At 42.9% G+C, this 15,827-nt stretch overlaps 2 protein-coding genes across 2 annotated transcripts; one reads left to right on the forward strand and one right to left on the reverse strand.

Annotated features, from left to right (window-relative positions):
* Nucleotides 1-1,060: 1,060 nt before the first annotated feature.
* On the forward strand, nt 1,061-4,241 carry LOC121539934 (protein mago nashi homolog). Its single transcript, XM_041848582.2, has 5 exons — nt 1,061-1,266; nt 1,647-1,705; nt 3,223-3,333; nt 3,691-3,773; nt 4,020-4,241. The coding sequence occupies exons 1-5, from the start codon at nt 1,176-1,178 to the stop codon at nt 4,117-4,119; spliced, it is 444 nt and encodes a 147-aa protein (XP_041704516.1). The 5' UTR covers nt 1,061-1,175; the 3' UTR covers nt 4,120-4,241.
* A 1,353-nt stretch (nt 4,242-5,594) lies between these two features.
* On the reverse strand, nt 5,595-10,891 carry LOC121540473 (carnitine O-palmitoyltransferase 2, mitochondrial). Its single transcript, XM_041849371.2, has 8 exons — nt 10,416-10,891; nt 9,938-10,018; nt 9,729-9,835; nt 8,641-8,902; nt 8,086-8,422; nt 7,493-7,903; nt 6,999-7,293; nt 5,595-6,787 (listed from the first exon to the last, which is right to left on the reverse strand). The coding sequence occupies exons 1-8, from the start codon at nt 10,589-10,591 to the stop codon at nt 6,459-6,461; spliced, it is 1,998 nt and encodes a 665-aa protein (XP_041705305.1). The 5' UTR covers nt 10,592-10,891; the 3' UTR covers nt 5,595-6,458.
* Nucleotides 10,892-15,827: the final 4,936 nt, after the last annotated feature.

Genomic DNA, 15,827 nt, shown 5'->3' on the forward strand with positions numbered 1-15,827 from the left:
CAATTGTGCGCCTTCGATTTTGTGGCCATTTACACAGATGGTTCAAAATATCCAAGGACAGGACGTACTGGGTCAGCATTTGTAGTGCAGGAATGTGGGGTGGAAGTCAGGAAACGTATTACATATCATCTGGCTGTATATACGGGCCTTGCAGTGGGTGGATGAAGTCAAACAAGACAGAGTAGTTATTTGCTCTGATTCATGTGCAGTGTTAATGAGACTCACGTAGCAGACAAGACCTGCTTTATGAGGTGCTACAAACCCATGGCAGGATTAAACAGATGGGTATTCAGATAAGATTTACTTGGGTCCCAGCCCATGTGGGGGTGGAGGGGAACGAGGCAGTAGATGAACAGGCTAAACAAGCACTTAGTAGTGGGGATGTTGATGTTGAAGTTTCAATGAGCAAGGCAGAGGCAAAAATACATATATACAGTGATGGTGCAGAGATGGCAGGAGCAGTGGAATAGAGATAATAAGGGAAGGTATTTATTTCAAGTACAGTGGAAAGTTGGGGAGGGGAGGACAGCAGGAAGGGGGCTATTTTTACAAGCTTAAGGGTGGGACACAGACAGTTGAATAAGACATTAAATGTGGTAGGAAAGCATGATTATTGTCAGGAAACATGTATTGTTACAGTGTGGGTAGTATCATTTTACATTTCAGTCATTTAGCAGACACTCTTATCCAGAGCGACAGTTAGTGAGTGCATACATTTTCATACTGGCCCCCCGTGGGGATTGAACCCACAACCCTGGTGTTGCAAACGCCATGCTCTACCAACTGAGCTACAGAGAGGGGATGGGATCTAGTATGAGGGAGAAGGGGATACAGGAAATTAGTTTAAAGAGTATATTGAGTAGAACGTCATTAGATATAGTCTCAAATATTTTGTTATCTTTTTTAAGAGCATTGGGGCTGGCAGGTAGGATTTAGTTTCTCCCTGTCTCTGTCCCACACTCCAGTACAGTAGATGGCGGTAATTCACCATAACGTTGGATGCCAACCGCCGACAAACCCCACTGAAGAAGAAGAAGACATCATTACAATGCGACAACTCGTATGAGATCACAGAGAAGCGCCACAGCACGGATTTTCTAAGCTAGCGACAGGAAAGCGAGGTGCGCTTTCGTTGATTCTCAAGGACCGCGCGAACACTGAATTTGCGGTTTATAATGTCAACGAGTGACTTTTATTTGAGATATTATGTCGGGCACAAGGGCAAGTTTGGACACGAGTTCTTGGAATTTGAGTTTAGACCTGACGGTAAGTCAGGCGGCAATTTGACTAATTAGCAACATTAGCCAGCTAGCTATGCATGCAAACGACTGCTTGCTAGCGGCATTTCTTCATCTCTTTTAGCGCAATTAGCTAGTTTTTGTAGTCGTGTGTTCAGTTATAACATGGCCTCAGAAATACTTCATTTGCATAGTTAACCATAGCCTCACTCATCTATTTTATCCAGATAGCTATGTAGCTGGTTAGCAAACTGATGTATCCAAAAAAGCTTGATTCGTTTACAGTAGGTTTAAAAACGTATGTGAACTAACTAGTTACAAGAAAAAACTACTCAGTGCATCAATAGCAGTGTATCAGCATTCACAACAAACGTGACGATAACGCAATGAATGTAACTATCTTTTCAGGTAAGCTGAGGTACGCGAACAACAGCAACTACAAGAATGATGTCATGATCAGAAAAGAGGTAACTTATCAAACTTACACTGAACAAAGATATAAACGCAACATGCAACAATTTAAAAGATTTTACTGAGTTAGTTCATATAAGGAATTCAGTAAATTAATTAGGCCCTAATCTATGGATTTCACATGGCTGGGATTACAGATACCTTAAAAAAAGGTAGAGGCTTGGATCAGAACTAGTCAGTAGCTGGTGTGACTACCATTTGCCTCATGCAGTGCGATACATCTCCTTCGCATTGTTGATCAGGCTGTTGATTGTGGCCTGTGGAATGTTGTCCCACTCTTTAATGGCTGTGCGAAGTTGCTGGATATTGGCGTGGACTGGAACATGCTGTTGTACATGTTGATCAAGAGCATCCCAAACATGCTCAATGGGTGACATGTCTGGTGAGTATGCAGGCCATGGAAGAACTGCTTCCAGGAATTCCAGGATCCTTACGACATGGGGCTGTGCGTTATCATGGTGAAACATGAGGTGATGGCGGCGGATGAATGGCACGACAATGGGCCTCAGGATCTCGTCGCGGTATCTCTGCATTCAAATTGCCATCGATAAAATGCAATTGTACTCATTGTCCGTAGCTTATGCCTGCCCATACCATAACCCCACCACCACCATGGGGCACTCTGTTCACAATGTTGACATCAGCAAACCCCTCGCCCACACAACGTCATCTGCCTGGTACAGTTGAAACCGGGATTCATCCGTGAAGAGCACACTTCTCCAGCGTGCCAGTTGCCATCGAAGGTGAGCATTTGCACACCTAAGTCTGTTGCGACGCCGAACTGCAGTCAGCTCAAGACCCTGGTGAGGACGACAAGTCAGATGAGCTTCTCTGCGACGGTTTCAGACAGCTGTCAGAGTGACTGGTCTCTGACAATCCCGCAGGTGAAGATGTTGGATTTGGAGGTCCTGGGCTGGCATGGTTACACATGGTCTGTGGTTGTGAAGCCGGTTGGACCTACAGCCACATTTTTCAAAAATTACATTGGAGGCAGCTTATGGTAGAGAAATGAACATTCAATTCAATGCAACAGCTCTGGTGGACATTCCTGCCATCAGCATGCCAATTGAACGCTCCCTCAATTTGAGACATCTGTGGCATTGTGTTGAGACAAAACTGCACATCTTAGTGGTCTTTTATTGTGACCAGCACAAGGTGCATCTGTGTAATGATCATGCTGTTTAATCAGCTTTTTGATTTGCCACACCTGTCAGGTGGATGGATTATCTTGGCAAAGGAGAAATGCTCACTAACAGGGTTGCAAACAAATTTGTGCACAACATTTGACAAATAAGCTTTTTGTGCCTATGGAAATTTTTCTTTAATCTTTTATTTTAGCTCATGAAACATGGGACCAACATTTTACATGTTGCATGTTATTTTTTTTCAGTATACAAAGGACTTCTTGGTTACATCGATCTGTGTACGGCCCATCAATCCAATTTCTATGTGATGCTGCTTAAAGCTGTTGAATATGCCATCGATACCTTATTGTGATTGTTCTCCACTACAGGCGTACGTACACAAAAGTGTGATGGAGGAACTGAAGAGGATCATAGACGACAGTGAGATCACCAAGGAAGACGATGCACTGTGGCCACCCCCAGACAGAGTGGGCAGACAGGTCTGTCCATTCACTCACACATACCTAAATAAATACTGATACTTGCACAAGCATGGAGGATGTTGAGGAAACCACAGCGTTTCCTACTTATTGTGCTCTTGGCAATGTCTAGCCAAGCTCGTTTACTTACAGTGATTTTAGCCCTCTTGGGGTTGTGACCTCGGTCCCGTCCGCATCAGACTTCAACAAATCTGTCCAACAAAAGAAATTGAACCAGTGTTCAATTCTGACCCTTTCAGCACAAGATGGGACCCGGGCACAACCCCAGAAAGTTACAATGATTTAGTAAAATGTTTTATTATCACGGCTTGAATTACTGATGGTGTCTGGGGAGAGTCTTAACTTTTCTGCTCTTAGGAGCTGGAGATCGTCATTGGGGATGAGCACATTTCCTTCACAACTTCCAAGATTGGTTCCTTGATTGATGTCAACCAGTCAAAGTAAGTAATAATACTCCCTCAAATGATCTGGGCACACTTGGAAGGATATATTTCTCCAATTTCCAAATGGACCCCTAGCCTGTATTTCATAGTCACTGGTTGAGAACTGAGGATTTCGTAGATGTAAGCAGAATGGTGTAAATCATACCTAACTTACACCTATGTAATGCTCTCAGTTCTGCATAGTCGGGTTGATGTGGAATTGGGTGCCAGCTTCTTTAAAAAAAAAATCCATATGTTTTCCAGGGACCCAGAAGGCCTCCGCGTGTTCTACTACCTGGTCCAGGATCTGAAATGTCTTGTCTTCAGTCTCATCGGACTACACTTCAAGATCAAGCCCATCTAAGAGGAATGGATGGTTTATTTTCTGTTGGAAAATGTTTTCTGTTTGCGCCGATTACAACATTTGTACATTTGCTTTTGATCGATCTGTTCTTTTTTTATTTTAAATAAATGATTGGGAAAATGCCTTGGTTATCTATACATTTTTAAAGTGTTACTTACTGGAAGCCATAGCTGTTGTTTGGTCCATTTTGGTAGTATAAAAAACAGGTTGGAGAATTGCACACCACACTACCTGTTGCTCTTGCCATACAGAGGTCTGTTTATTTCAGCATTCAGCTGAGCACACATGAACAGGAAGTTGTTAAAGGGGGGCTGAACTTCCAGATTTAGCCTTTGTTTCAATTCTCATTAGGAAATGCGACTGAGAATGAGATATTTTGGCGTCCTTTGGTCTGGGTGTCTCTTGAGTGTGTTCGAACATGGGAAGCGTTTGTACTTTCACTCTGCCAAAACCCTGGCCTAGACTTGCTAGCCAACTTATTTTGCCAATTAGCTTTAGCCAGACTGTGACCATGGCAAAGTTGGTTTGAATTTGAATAGCCTATCTGTGCGGCTAGTTAAGGACCGCTAATAAATTACGCAATGTAAATGTAACAATATTTTCATGTTGCACACATTTTAGTTCTCATTAAATGCTTTGTATATTAATTTCTACAATTTATAGTTGGTTTGAGGTTAAGTCATTGAAATTTGGAGCTATTGACATTGAAAAAATATTGTCCCATGTACATTGTATAATTTACTGATGGTCTCTTAAATAGCCCCATAGGGATATCGAATGTCAAATCGAATTGACCATGGGTATTACGATAGGGTTGCGTGCAGCTGCTCACCGAATTGATGATAATTTGGGTGCTGCCAGCTGTGGGCATGATAGAAATAAACCCAACCAAAGGAAAACTGTTACGGTACCTTTCATTCCGTGACATACCATATTTTCATAATTATCTTGCAAATCTCCGTTTTGGACGAGACTGCTTTTATGACCAAAATTATTCTATTTACATGTACATTTTTTATATATTTACACTTAGTTGTACATTTTGACACTAGAATAAATGTTTCTGACTCATATCGATGCCACATAGGCCGTTTTCAAAATGAGAAGTTGCTTATTATGTACGAAACGATAATGTGGACACCCCTCTTCTGTTTTGGTACAAAGCTGAGGGATGAGCCTGGAGAAATGTAACCACTCACAAATTAATAGAGCTATGAACAGCCATGGTATCAAAATTATATAGTTTTAACCATGTTTTTAGGCTATACAGTGTTTGTTTCAATTTGCATGTTTAACAAACATTGCAGTAAAACAAACTTGTATTTTGGATTCTGGTGGGGTACGTATGACAGTTGAACTAAGCTCATGAGGCATTTATAAGTTATATTCAAGAATCAATGGTTATATAATTCACACATCCAAAAATGGATGTAGAAATTAAGGATTCTAGCTTTAATTACAGTCAAGCCAAAATGTACAATGAGAAAATATGTATATTCATTTGTCAATTCGTAAACATTTTATTTTACACTACCCCAGTAAAGTTGTGTAATAAATTACCAGTGAACATTCCATAAGGCATAAAAGGAAATAAATCTGCCTTTTAACAGCAAAGGTCTGAGGTATTGCTTTAAAATATTTTTCACATCACAAAGCAAAGGGGAGATTATAAATTGTCATAAAAATCATGTGACAAAGCTTGCTACACAGCAAAAAAAAGGTCTCAAGAACAAAGTGCTACTCTGAGTATCATACATTATCAATATATGAATAGATTTATTTTCCATATCAAACTAGAGGTCTACATGAGGTCATTCATTCAAACGTACTGGCCTCCAATATAAAAGTTAGTATAAAATGTGAAACATCTTCACTTACTAGGCTCTTGTTAGATACATTGCAATGCCAGTTAGAAAGAACAGAAACATTGGTTCGAACACACTTGGAGATTTCATTGTTCTTTTTTCAGAATGTATTTGATTGGTATTTCCTTGGGCATCTATTATGAATTTGATATGGACATTCATAGTTATCTACCTGACAGTATAGGAATATTCCCTCTACTGAGCCATGCAGAGCTTGTGTTGGGTATCCCCTCTTATTAATCCATACCATCACTTCCAACCCACACTCTACGCTTGAGGGAAAGTGCCTTTAAAACCTGACATTCACCCCAATGTACTATACAACTGCAGTCGAAATCACCCCGTGGCGAATCCCAACTTCCACTACAGTCGAATTTTCACTTGATGTGAATGGGTAACTGGGTGAAAATTCTACTGAAGTGGAAGTTAGAATTTTGCATTTGTAGTGGCGGTAAAAGTCAGATGGACTTTTCTTTAGCTGAGAGGCTTTCCTTCAAGAACAGAGAAAATGTCCTCTAAAGACTTATGAACACACTGCAGGAACTCATGAACATTACGCTCTGGGTAACTAGACACATTACAGCCGATCCACTCATCATGGACGCCGTAGCCCACCCCAAAGCCGTCCGGCACCACAGGTGCAAAGCCTCCCAGGTTAACAGCAGGGCTGGTAAGAGTGCTGGTGGAGAGGATGTTGTGGTTGATGGCTGCGTAGGCTGGGTCCTGGTACAAGCTGTGTAGGGCCTGGCCCTTGGAGTTGGCTAAGTACTTCATGGCAAACAGGTGCCGGTCGAAGCCTTGGGCTGGTGGGGAAAATGCAGAGAAACAGGGTTAATATGTGGAAATGACATTGGTAACATTTGAGACCATAAGCTAATTTACATGAAGCCCTCTATGGTTTATTTTCTCACCTTGCACAATTCTGTTTCACTTCTTTTGTGTGAATAAATAAAGTCAACAGTATATTAATGGTGTAGTCAATCAAACATCTGTAGAAAAATGTAGTGCACTCACCCATGGCTGCCTCTTTGGTGAGCTGCCCGTGATATTTGGAGCATTCGCTGAGCATGCCTATCAGTTGGTCAATGCTGTGTTTTCCTGGCTGTTGCACGAAGGCCTGAGCACAGCGCTGTGTGTGTATGGTAGCAGGCCGGATGGTCTCTGTACGACCGTGTCTGAACGCTGCGGTGCTACAGGACTCGTATGTGGCCACCGTCTGTCCATACTGCCTAAGGAAGCCCATCTGGAATGACAACTGAGCGATGGCGTCCGGACTCAGCTTCTTCTTCTTCAGCTGCTCCTTCCCGCCCTTCGATTGATAGATCTAGATCATTACTTTATTCATCCCCAAGGGGAAATTGATTTGTCAGCAGCAGCAATACGTTTAAAACATACAAAGGACAGGGGGGGGGGGGGACAGCAACAATAAACATCAAAGTGCAAAGCAGTTGCATCAAGTTTTAACAATGGTCGGGTTCAGTGCTACAATAAACAACCGATCCATCTACCTTCATGAACTGCATGGCGTCAATGGTGAGTTTAGAAACAGCAGCATGGAAGTTATCTTTGGCCTTGGAGACCCCGTTCTCCAGCTCTGCGTCCAAGTTGAACTGGAGTCTCCTCACGGCGGAGGCTGAGTCCACGGCTGCAGGCTGGGAGCCAGGGTTCACCAGAGGGTTCTCCGTAGAGTCCTTGAACACCTCGTTCTGGAAGCGCAGCACGGCCACGCCGTCGCCCCACGAGTGCTCAAAGTTGATGGCGGCGTTTCCGCATTTGGCCATGATGATGCTGAATGACTTGTCATACCAGCGGTTGGTGCCGTCCCCGTGCAGCATGTTGTGGGAGACGTGGATGTGGTCCTTCATGCTCTCTTCGTCCAGACAGAGACAGAAGAGGGCGCTGTCTACAAGACCCAGCACCTGAATTGAATTTTAATTTTGGATTTAAAAAAAATGTATACATACATTAACAAGATGTGCATCTGATCCCAGAGGATATCACTTGGTCCTCAATAGTAAAACAAATATTATCTAATGCTAAAAGACAAGACAAAGTTACATAACACAAACATTACAAACTTGAAGGATAACACAATATTAACCTCTCTATTCCCAGCGGCCAGTAGCTTCTCCCTCAGCACTGCCCATGTGTCCCTGTTCTCGCTGGTCAGCAGCCCCAGGGGGTGAGCCGCAGCCGGGGTCGGGTCCGACAGGATGTGTTTCAGGTGGGCCTGGATCTCCCCTGGCTTCACCAGGTTCCCATCGCGGTCCATCACGTCAAACACATACATGTTGCCTTGCCTCATCACCAGAAGGTGCCGTCCTTTCGGGTCTGTGAAGAGCTCGTCTTTCCCTTGCTTAGGGATGCGAGTGGCATTGAAGAGGCGGAAGTACTGAGACATGTCCAGAGGGTAGGCGTTCACCATGAAAGCTCCATACCTATAAATTAAAAAACATCAAGAATGTAACCACTTGTGATTTTTTAAAATGTTATTTTTTTTCATTAGTTACTTGTTTTTGTTGTCTGTTCTTTTTCACTCATTTTAAAGCCCATCTAGGGACTGATCCTGCCAATTAGCACAAGCTAAGGTATGACGGTGCAATGCATCTGGCTGTTAATGATACAATGTTTTAAGTGTATCTGTCCCTTTCATTACCAGGACAGGGATGGGGGGACCCAGCGGATGAGTTTCTTGAAGCTGTGCGTGTCGCTCTTTGCTGGGTTCAGGTGGAACACCTCGGGCTCCAGGAGTCCAGCGCGGAGTGTCTTCATGAAGCGCACAGCGGAGGCCACCATGTTGGTGGCTCGCACTAGCTGGTCATTGTACTCCGTCTTGGGGTCCGGGTTGAAGGACATGAAGGGGTTGAAGTTCAGCACTATAGAGTCCCGCGCTGAGAGGTACATGTCAAACCATGGGGCTAGGAGGAGGATTTAATGAGACAAGTTAAGATTAGCATTCAAGTTTTTATTGTCACGTGCACTAGTACAGTGAAATGGCTTTGTTGCTTGCTCTCTCCCAACAATGCAGTAGTACTATCCAAAAAAAGAAGTCAAGTAGAACAAAAACATAAGAGAATATAAATAAGAAGAACATGAGAAAGTAAGCAAGCTAGGGTCAGTGCCAATACCATATTTACAATGTGCAGGGATACTGGAGTGGTAGGGTTAGCTATGTATAGGGGTAAGGTGACAAGGCATCAGGATATATGATAAACAGAGCAGCAGCAGTGTGTATGATGATTGTATGTTGAGTGTGTGTGCGTTTGTGTAGAGTCAGTATGAGTGTGTGTGTGTGTGTGTGTGTGTGTGTGTGAATAAATTAAGTGTGTGTGAGTTGGAGTGTCAGTGTTAATGTGTATGTGCAGAGAGAACATTTTAATAAAAGGTTCAATGCAGATAGTCCGTGTAGCCATTTTGTTAGCTATTTAGCAGTCTTATGGCTTGATGCTCCGATACCGCTTGCCGTGCGGAAGCAGAGAGAACAGTCTATGGCTTGGGTGGCTGGAGTCTAACAATTTTCCGGGCCTTCCTTTCACACCGCCTGATATAGAGGTCCTAGATGGCAGGGAGCTCGGCCCCAGTGATGTACTGGGCTGTCCGCACCACCCTCTGTAGCGCCATGCAATCGAGAGCGGTGCAGTTGCCATACCATGGAAAATACAGGTTTCTCTGAAAGCAATGGTTAAAGCAAAGTAACATGCAAGTTAATATTGTGAGGTTTCTGTCAACATGGGAAACCTATACCTGAGATGTAGCTGGTGTGCTTGTTCTGCTTGTCTTGAGCTACCAGCTCCTCATGCAGTTGTTTTCCCACTCCATTCTCAAAGTCACGGGCCAGTTTCTCTGTGGTACTGCAAACATATTTTAAGGAGTTGAATGTGTGTGACACATTATTATTTGCAAGGCATCACCTCAAGTGTTAAGTGTCTATCTGGCAAGTGACTGGTGCTTACCTGAATTGGTCGTCATCGAGAAGAGGCCGTTGAGCAGCCAGATACCTTTTGATTGTATCCTCCAGTTTTGGAACTGGTAGCCTGTGGAATTTGCATCTCATTAAATCAAAACATGATACAAATTGTATCGTATTGAATCTCATATTAATGTGTAACTTTGTCAGTGCATCATGTATCTTTTTACAGCAGTATGTCTGACAATATGTGACTTGTCATTGTCTCAAGCCCTGCTGTGTTCTGGTACAGCTCCCCCCAGTGGCCGTCCTTTATTCTCATTCAAAACCTAGTGCACTTTCACCTACATTCTCTTTAGTGACATGAACAGTCACCTACTTTTAGAAATTATATATGAGATAATTTATGTTATTGACTAGAAGGTGTGATAGTAACAACAGTGGGTACTGGGCAAGAGGTAAGTAGAAGTAAGCTAAAAAAACTCAGAACATGCTAGAAATTAAATTAACTTTTGTTTACACACCTGGGTAAACTCTTCTGGTAGTGCATTGTAGGTACAATGCTTTTATGCAGGTACTCTCCATCTTTGCTACTGTAGCTTCGCTGGTTTGTCAGTGCTTTAGTAGTGCTTCTCAGAGGCTTCAGATTCCCAGATTTTCTGAGTGTAGCACAAAACTGCATGGAGAGCAAATTAGCCATAATGTGTACTTTAAATTGTTGCAAATAGTAATCTTATTTCCTATTCTTACAGAAATGGGAGGGTCAGATATGGAGAACTGGCAGTGACCGACCGACCTGCTTGCTAGATTGCTAGCTAGTGTATGGGAATTGAATTTGAATTGGTCGCAAGCTATTTATTCATTAAATTAGTTACCTCCGCCGACTGCGCAGTAGCTAGATAAGTCCTCCTTCCAAACCTTACCCTACTACCGCCTATTAGGATTGACAATGACAACAGAGCCAGACAGACAGAAATACATGGATAAGAATTTATGACAGCGGAAGCAGGAAGTGTTTTACAGGAAATTGACACTGTGTGGTACGTCAGCATTTAGGAACAGGGGAACAATTACCCATCATGGATCAGGTTCCTAGTAGTCACAGCTGGTGAACTCATTTTACCTTACTGTACTTTGACAAAGTAAGCTTTTTATACACACACACAGAACATAAGATATTGCTACACAGCTTGACAGGTTTCCTCATTAAGAAGAACACGTTTTTCCCTGCCTGACTACTTGACATAACAGCTAGAAATGGTTCAGACAAATGTTTTTGCTTAGTATCTTGAAATGAAAAGAGACACACCATTCCTAATTTATTAGTGCAATACTTTTCCAGGAGAGGGCAGCATCTACTTAATCAGTGAAAGGTTTGGTTCGTCCCATATAATTTAGATGTATAGAGCAGTGGAGGCTGCTGAGGGGAGTACTGCTCATATAATGGCTGAAACGGCGCAAATGGAATGTCATCAAACACATGGAAACTCTATGTTTGATATCGTTCCACTAATTCCGCTCCAGCCATTACCACGAACCCATCCTCCCCAATTAAGGTCCCAGCAACCTCCTGTGGTATAGAGAGCTCTACTTGGAAATAACCCGTTTTTGCATGGACATTGCCATTGAAGGCTTCCACCATTTCAAAGTAGTCAACTATACTCCTGAGTGGCGCAGTGGTCTAAGGCACTGCATCGCAGTGCTAACTGTGCCACTAGAGATCCTGGTTCGAATCCAGGCTCTGTCGCAGCCGGCCGCGACCGGGAGACTCATGGATGGCGCACAATTGGCACAGTGTCGTCCAGGGTAGGGGAGGGAATGGCCGGCAGGGATGTAGCTCAGTTGATAGAGCATGGCGTTTGCAATGCCAGGGTTGTGGGTTCGATTCCCACGGGGGGCCAGTATAAAAAAAAAAAATGTATTCACTAACTGTAAGTCGCTCTGGATAAGAGCGTCTGCTAAATGACTAAAAATGTAAAAATGTAGTGATTCCTATGGGTTGGCAGCAATCAGCCAAAGAGCAGAGCATTGTCTTCCTCTTCAAATTGGTTTGCCTAGTTTGTAAATGGCTTTAAGCTATATCACCACCATCTAGTGGTCACAATTAATTAATGACACACAAGATTTGGTTCAAGACTCCAGCACTGCAGATGGCGGTAAATCACCAGTATTAGCTTTACACTTCTTTCAAACATCAAAAGACTAAGAAAACTGACTACTTTAAAAAAGAGATAGCCTCAATGGTACTACCCATGCTGTCACAGACGCCATAATGGCACAGATACAAAGTTCAGGCCTTTATGGTAGAGTGGCCAGACAGAAGTCACTCCTCAGTAAAAGGCACATGACAGCCCTCTTGGAGTTTGCCAAAAGGCACCTAAAGGACTCTCAGACCATGAGAAACAAGATTCTCTGGAGTGATGAAACCAAGATTGAACTCTTTGGCCTGAATGCCAAGCGTCACGTCTGGAGGAAACCTGGCACCATCCCTACGGTGAAGCATGGTGGTGGCAGTATCATGCTGTGGGGATGTTTTTCAGCGGCAGGGACTAGGAGACTAGTGAGGATCGAGGGAAAGATGAATGGAGCAAAGTACAGAAAGATCCTTGATGAAAACCTGCAAGATTGAACTCTTTGGCCTGAATGCCAAGCTATATGGAGAAAAGCAAAAACAAGCAAAAATGACCCCAGCCATGATCACCTTGGCTGCTGTTGGTTCATTCACCTCAGTCGATCTACAAAAAAACACAGAGAAATGATGAGAAATGATTCACACTGACAAGTAGCATCAGCAACAAAACAAAAACGTATGACATTCTTAGAACATTATTGTTTGCATTTTGATTGCATTTTAATGTAGGCCTATAGGGAAAATAGGCAATGGCATGTGGGGATGTTCATATTGATACATATCTTCTTTTTTAAAGTTCCTAACTTTGTTTGATAAGATTAGTAAAGATTTTCTCAGGGGACCCCACATGGGGCCCAAACCCAAGTTTGGGAACCACTGTACTAACCTCGCTCTCTGCTTGCTTCCATGATCTCTCTATCTCCTCTGCTTCCTCCTGCATGCATTGCAGCCTGCCTAAACGTCTCTGCACGTCAATCCGACATCTGAAGTGGCCGTACAGCATTTACTAAGATGCAGCCTCCGCAGACTTCAGGGCTTTCATACTTCTTGCCCTTAGTGGAGCAGAGCTGTCAAGGAAGTGAGTTTGTGTTTATACAGGACGTACTGCCCCCACCTACCGTCAACCAATCATGTCAATGCGGAGCTATACGGAGACCTCAGCATTGTTATTGTAAAATGTTGAGAGGTGCGGTACACAGCTTGATTTGGCCTCTGCATGCCTCCGGAGGCTCCGCAATTGCGTCACACCCTCCATATGAAGCCTCCGACCACATTTTTGATTCAAGCATAAATTACTTTTAGCCTCACCACTGAGTGCCAATCACTGTCTGTCTCAGTAGCTTACTCTGTAAAGCAAAGTTATTATGAGAACTTAGCAGTGTATTTTTTGCTCCTGCTAAGGTAGGTTCCATTTAACGTTAGCTTCTTACTTCATCCTAGAGCTGGCTGAGAGCCAATTTATGCTTGATCCAAAAATGTGGTTGGAGACTCAGTATGGAGGGTGCGATGCAATTGCGGAGCCTCCGGAGGCATGCTGAGGCCAAATTGAGCTCCGTACCGCATCGCTGTATGCCTCCCAAATGTTGTAACAATGCGAAGGGCTTTGTATAGCTCCGCATTGACATGATTGGTTGATCGTAGGTGGGGGCGGGAGGTCCTGTATAAACACAAACACTTAATTGACAACTTCCTTCACAACAGCTCTGCGCTGCGCCGCACTTTTACAGCTGCACCATGGAGGATCCTTGTTGGTTGTATTGACCAGAAGGCCCTACAGAAGGCCCAGCGCATCACTGGGGGTGAGCGCTCAGGCATCCAGGACGTACATGCCAGGCAGTGTCTGAGAAAGGCCCGAAAAATTTGCTAAAACTCCAGCCACCAGAGACATGGACTGCTCTCCATGCCCCCGTCCGTCCGACAGTACGGGTTCTATCCCCAGGGCCCAGTTTTCAAAAGTTATCTATCTGGATTTCACCTATCGGATATGATTAAATGCATAGAAATATAATGAATAGAACGGGAGAAAGTATTCATACCCCTTGACTTATTCCACATTTTGTTGTGTTACAGCCTGAATCCCATAATGACAAAGTGAAAACATGTTTTTTAAACATTTGTACAAATGTATTGAAAATGAAATACATAAATATCTCATTTACATAAGTATTCACACCTATGAGTCGATACTTTGTAGAAGCGCCTTTGGTAGCGATGACAGCTGTGAGTCTTTCTGAGTAACTCTCTAAGTGCTTTCCACACCTGTATTGTGCAACATATGCCCATTATTCTTTTCAAAATTCTTCAATATCTGTCAAATTGGTTGTTGATCATTGCTAAACAACCATTTTCAGGTCATGCCATACATTTTCAAGTGGATTTAAGTCAAAACTGTAACTCGGCCACTCAGGAACATTCACTGTCTTGGTAAGCAACTCCAGTCTAGATTTGGCTTTGTGTTTTAGGTTATCGTCCAGCTGAAAGGTGAATTCATCTCCCAGCGTCACATGTCACCAAATAATTGATTAAAACACACTATTTTGCAAATAAGGTGTACAGGAGCTTCAACAGCACTCTGTAGGGTAGCACCATGGTTTAGCCAGAGGACAGCTAGCTTTCGTCCTCCTCTGGGTACATTGACTTCAATACAAAACCTAGGAGGTTCATGGTTCTCACCCCCTTCCACAGACTTACACAGTAATTATGACAACTTCCGGAGGATGTCCTCCAACCTATCAAAGCTCTTGCAGAATGAACTGACATGTTGTCCACCCAATCAAAGGATCAGATAATTAATCTAGTACTGAAAGCATAAGCTACAGCAAGCTAGCACTGCAGTGCATAAAATGTGGTGAGTAGTTGACTCATAGAGAGAGAAAGACAATAGTTGAACAGTTGAAATGTTTTATTTCTTCCAAAATGAAGGAGAAGCAAGAGAGAAATATATATATATATAGTGTCATTACTTGGCTAGCAAATGCAGCTAGCTAGTTTAGCCTACTCAAACACCCTGCTCAAACAGAGGGATGCTATGTTAGCTAGCTGGCTATGACTATCCAACACAACACTGGAACTCTTCCAAATCAAGGTAAGCTTTTGGTTTTACTAATTTAATGCCCCCGGGGCCCACAGGTGTAACTGCTTACTGACTTTACACTGTAACGTTACTGCATGATTGTAGCGGGTTTACTAACGCGTTTAGCTATGCTGACTATGAAAAGATAATCAAGGACAACAACCACCCAAGCCACTGCCTGTTCACCCCGCTATCATCCAGAAGGGGAGGTCAGTACAGGTGCATCAAAGCTGGGACCAAGAGACTGAAAAACAGCTTCTATCTCAAGGCCATCAGACTGTTAAATAGCTTTCACTAGGACATTAGAGGCTGCTGCCTATATACATAGATTATAAATCACTGGCCACTTTAATAAATGGAACACTAGTCACCTTAATAATGTTTACATATTTTGCAATACTCATATCATATGTATATACTGTATTCTATACTAGTCTACTGTATCTTAGTCTATGCCGCTCTGAAATAGCTCATCCATATATTTATTAATATATTCTTAATTCCATTGCTTTACTTAGATTTGTGTGTAGTGGGTATATGTTGTGAAATTGTTAGATATTACTTGTTAGATATACCTCAATGTCGGAGCTAGAAACACAAGCATTTCGCTACACCCGCAATAACATATGCTAAACACGTGTATGTGACCAATAAAATTTGATTTGATTTGATTTATGACTTTACTATAGCTAATACGGTGACAACGATGTAGTCTGTGTGTAGCGGTTTGGC

The sequence above is a fragment of the Coregonus clupeaformis genome, chromosome 26 (assembly GCF_020615455.1).
Source record: "Coregonus clupeaformis isolate EN_2021a chromosome 26, ASM2061545v1, whole genome shotgun sequence".
NCBI classification, from domain to species: domain Eukaryota; kingdom Metazoa; phylum Chordata; class Actinopteri; order Salmoniformes; family Salmonidae; genus Coregonus; species Coregonus clupeaformis.

Coding starts and splice junctions, on each gene's coding strand:
- LOC121539934 (XM_041848582.2), top strand. CDS start 1,176: ATGTCAACGAGTGACTTTTATTTGAGATATTATGTCGGGCACAAGGGC. Junction 1,267..1,646: donor ATTTGAGTTTAGACCTGACG/GTAAGTCAGGCG, acceptor CTATCTTTTCAG/GTAAGCTGAGGTACGCGAAC. Junction 3,774..4,019: donor ATTGATGTCAACCAGTCAAA/GTAAGTAATAAT, acceptor TATGTTTTCCAG/GGACCCAGAAGGCCTCCGCG.
- LOC121540473 (XM_041849371.2), bottom strand. CDS start 10,591: ATGGCTAATTTGCTCTCCATGCAGTTTTGTGCTACACTCAGAAAATCT. Junction 9,836..9,937: donor CTCGATGACGACCAATTCAG/GTAAGCACCAGT, acceptor ATATGTTTGCAG/TACCACAGAGAAACTGGCCC. Junction 7,904..8,085: donor TGGCCGCTGGGAATAGAGAG/GTTAATATTGTG, acceptor AATTCAATTCAG/GTGCTGGGTCTTGTAGACAG.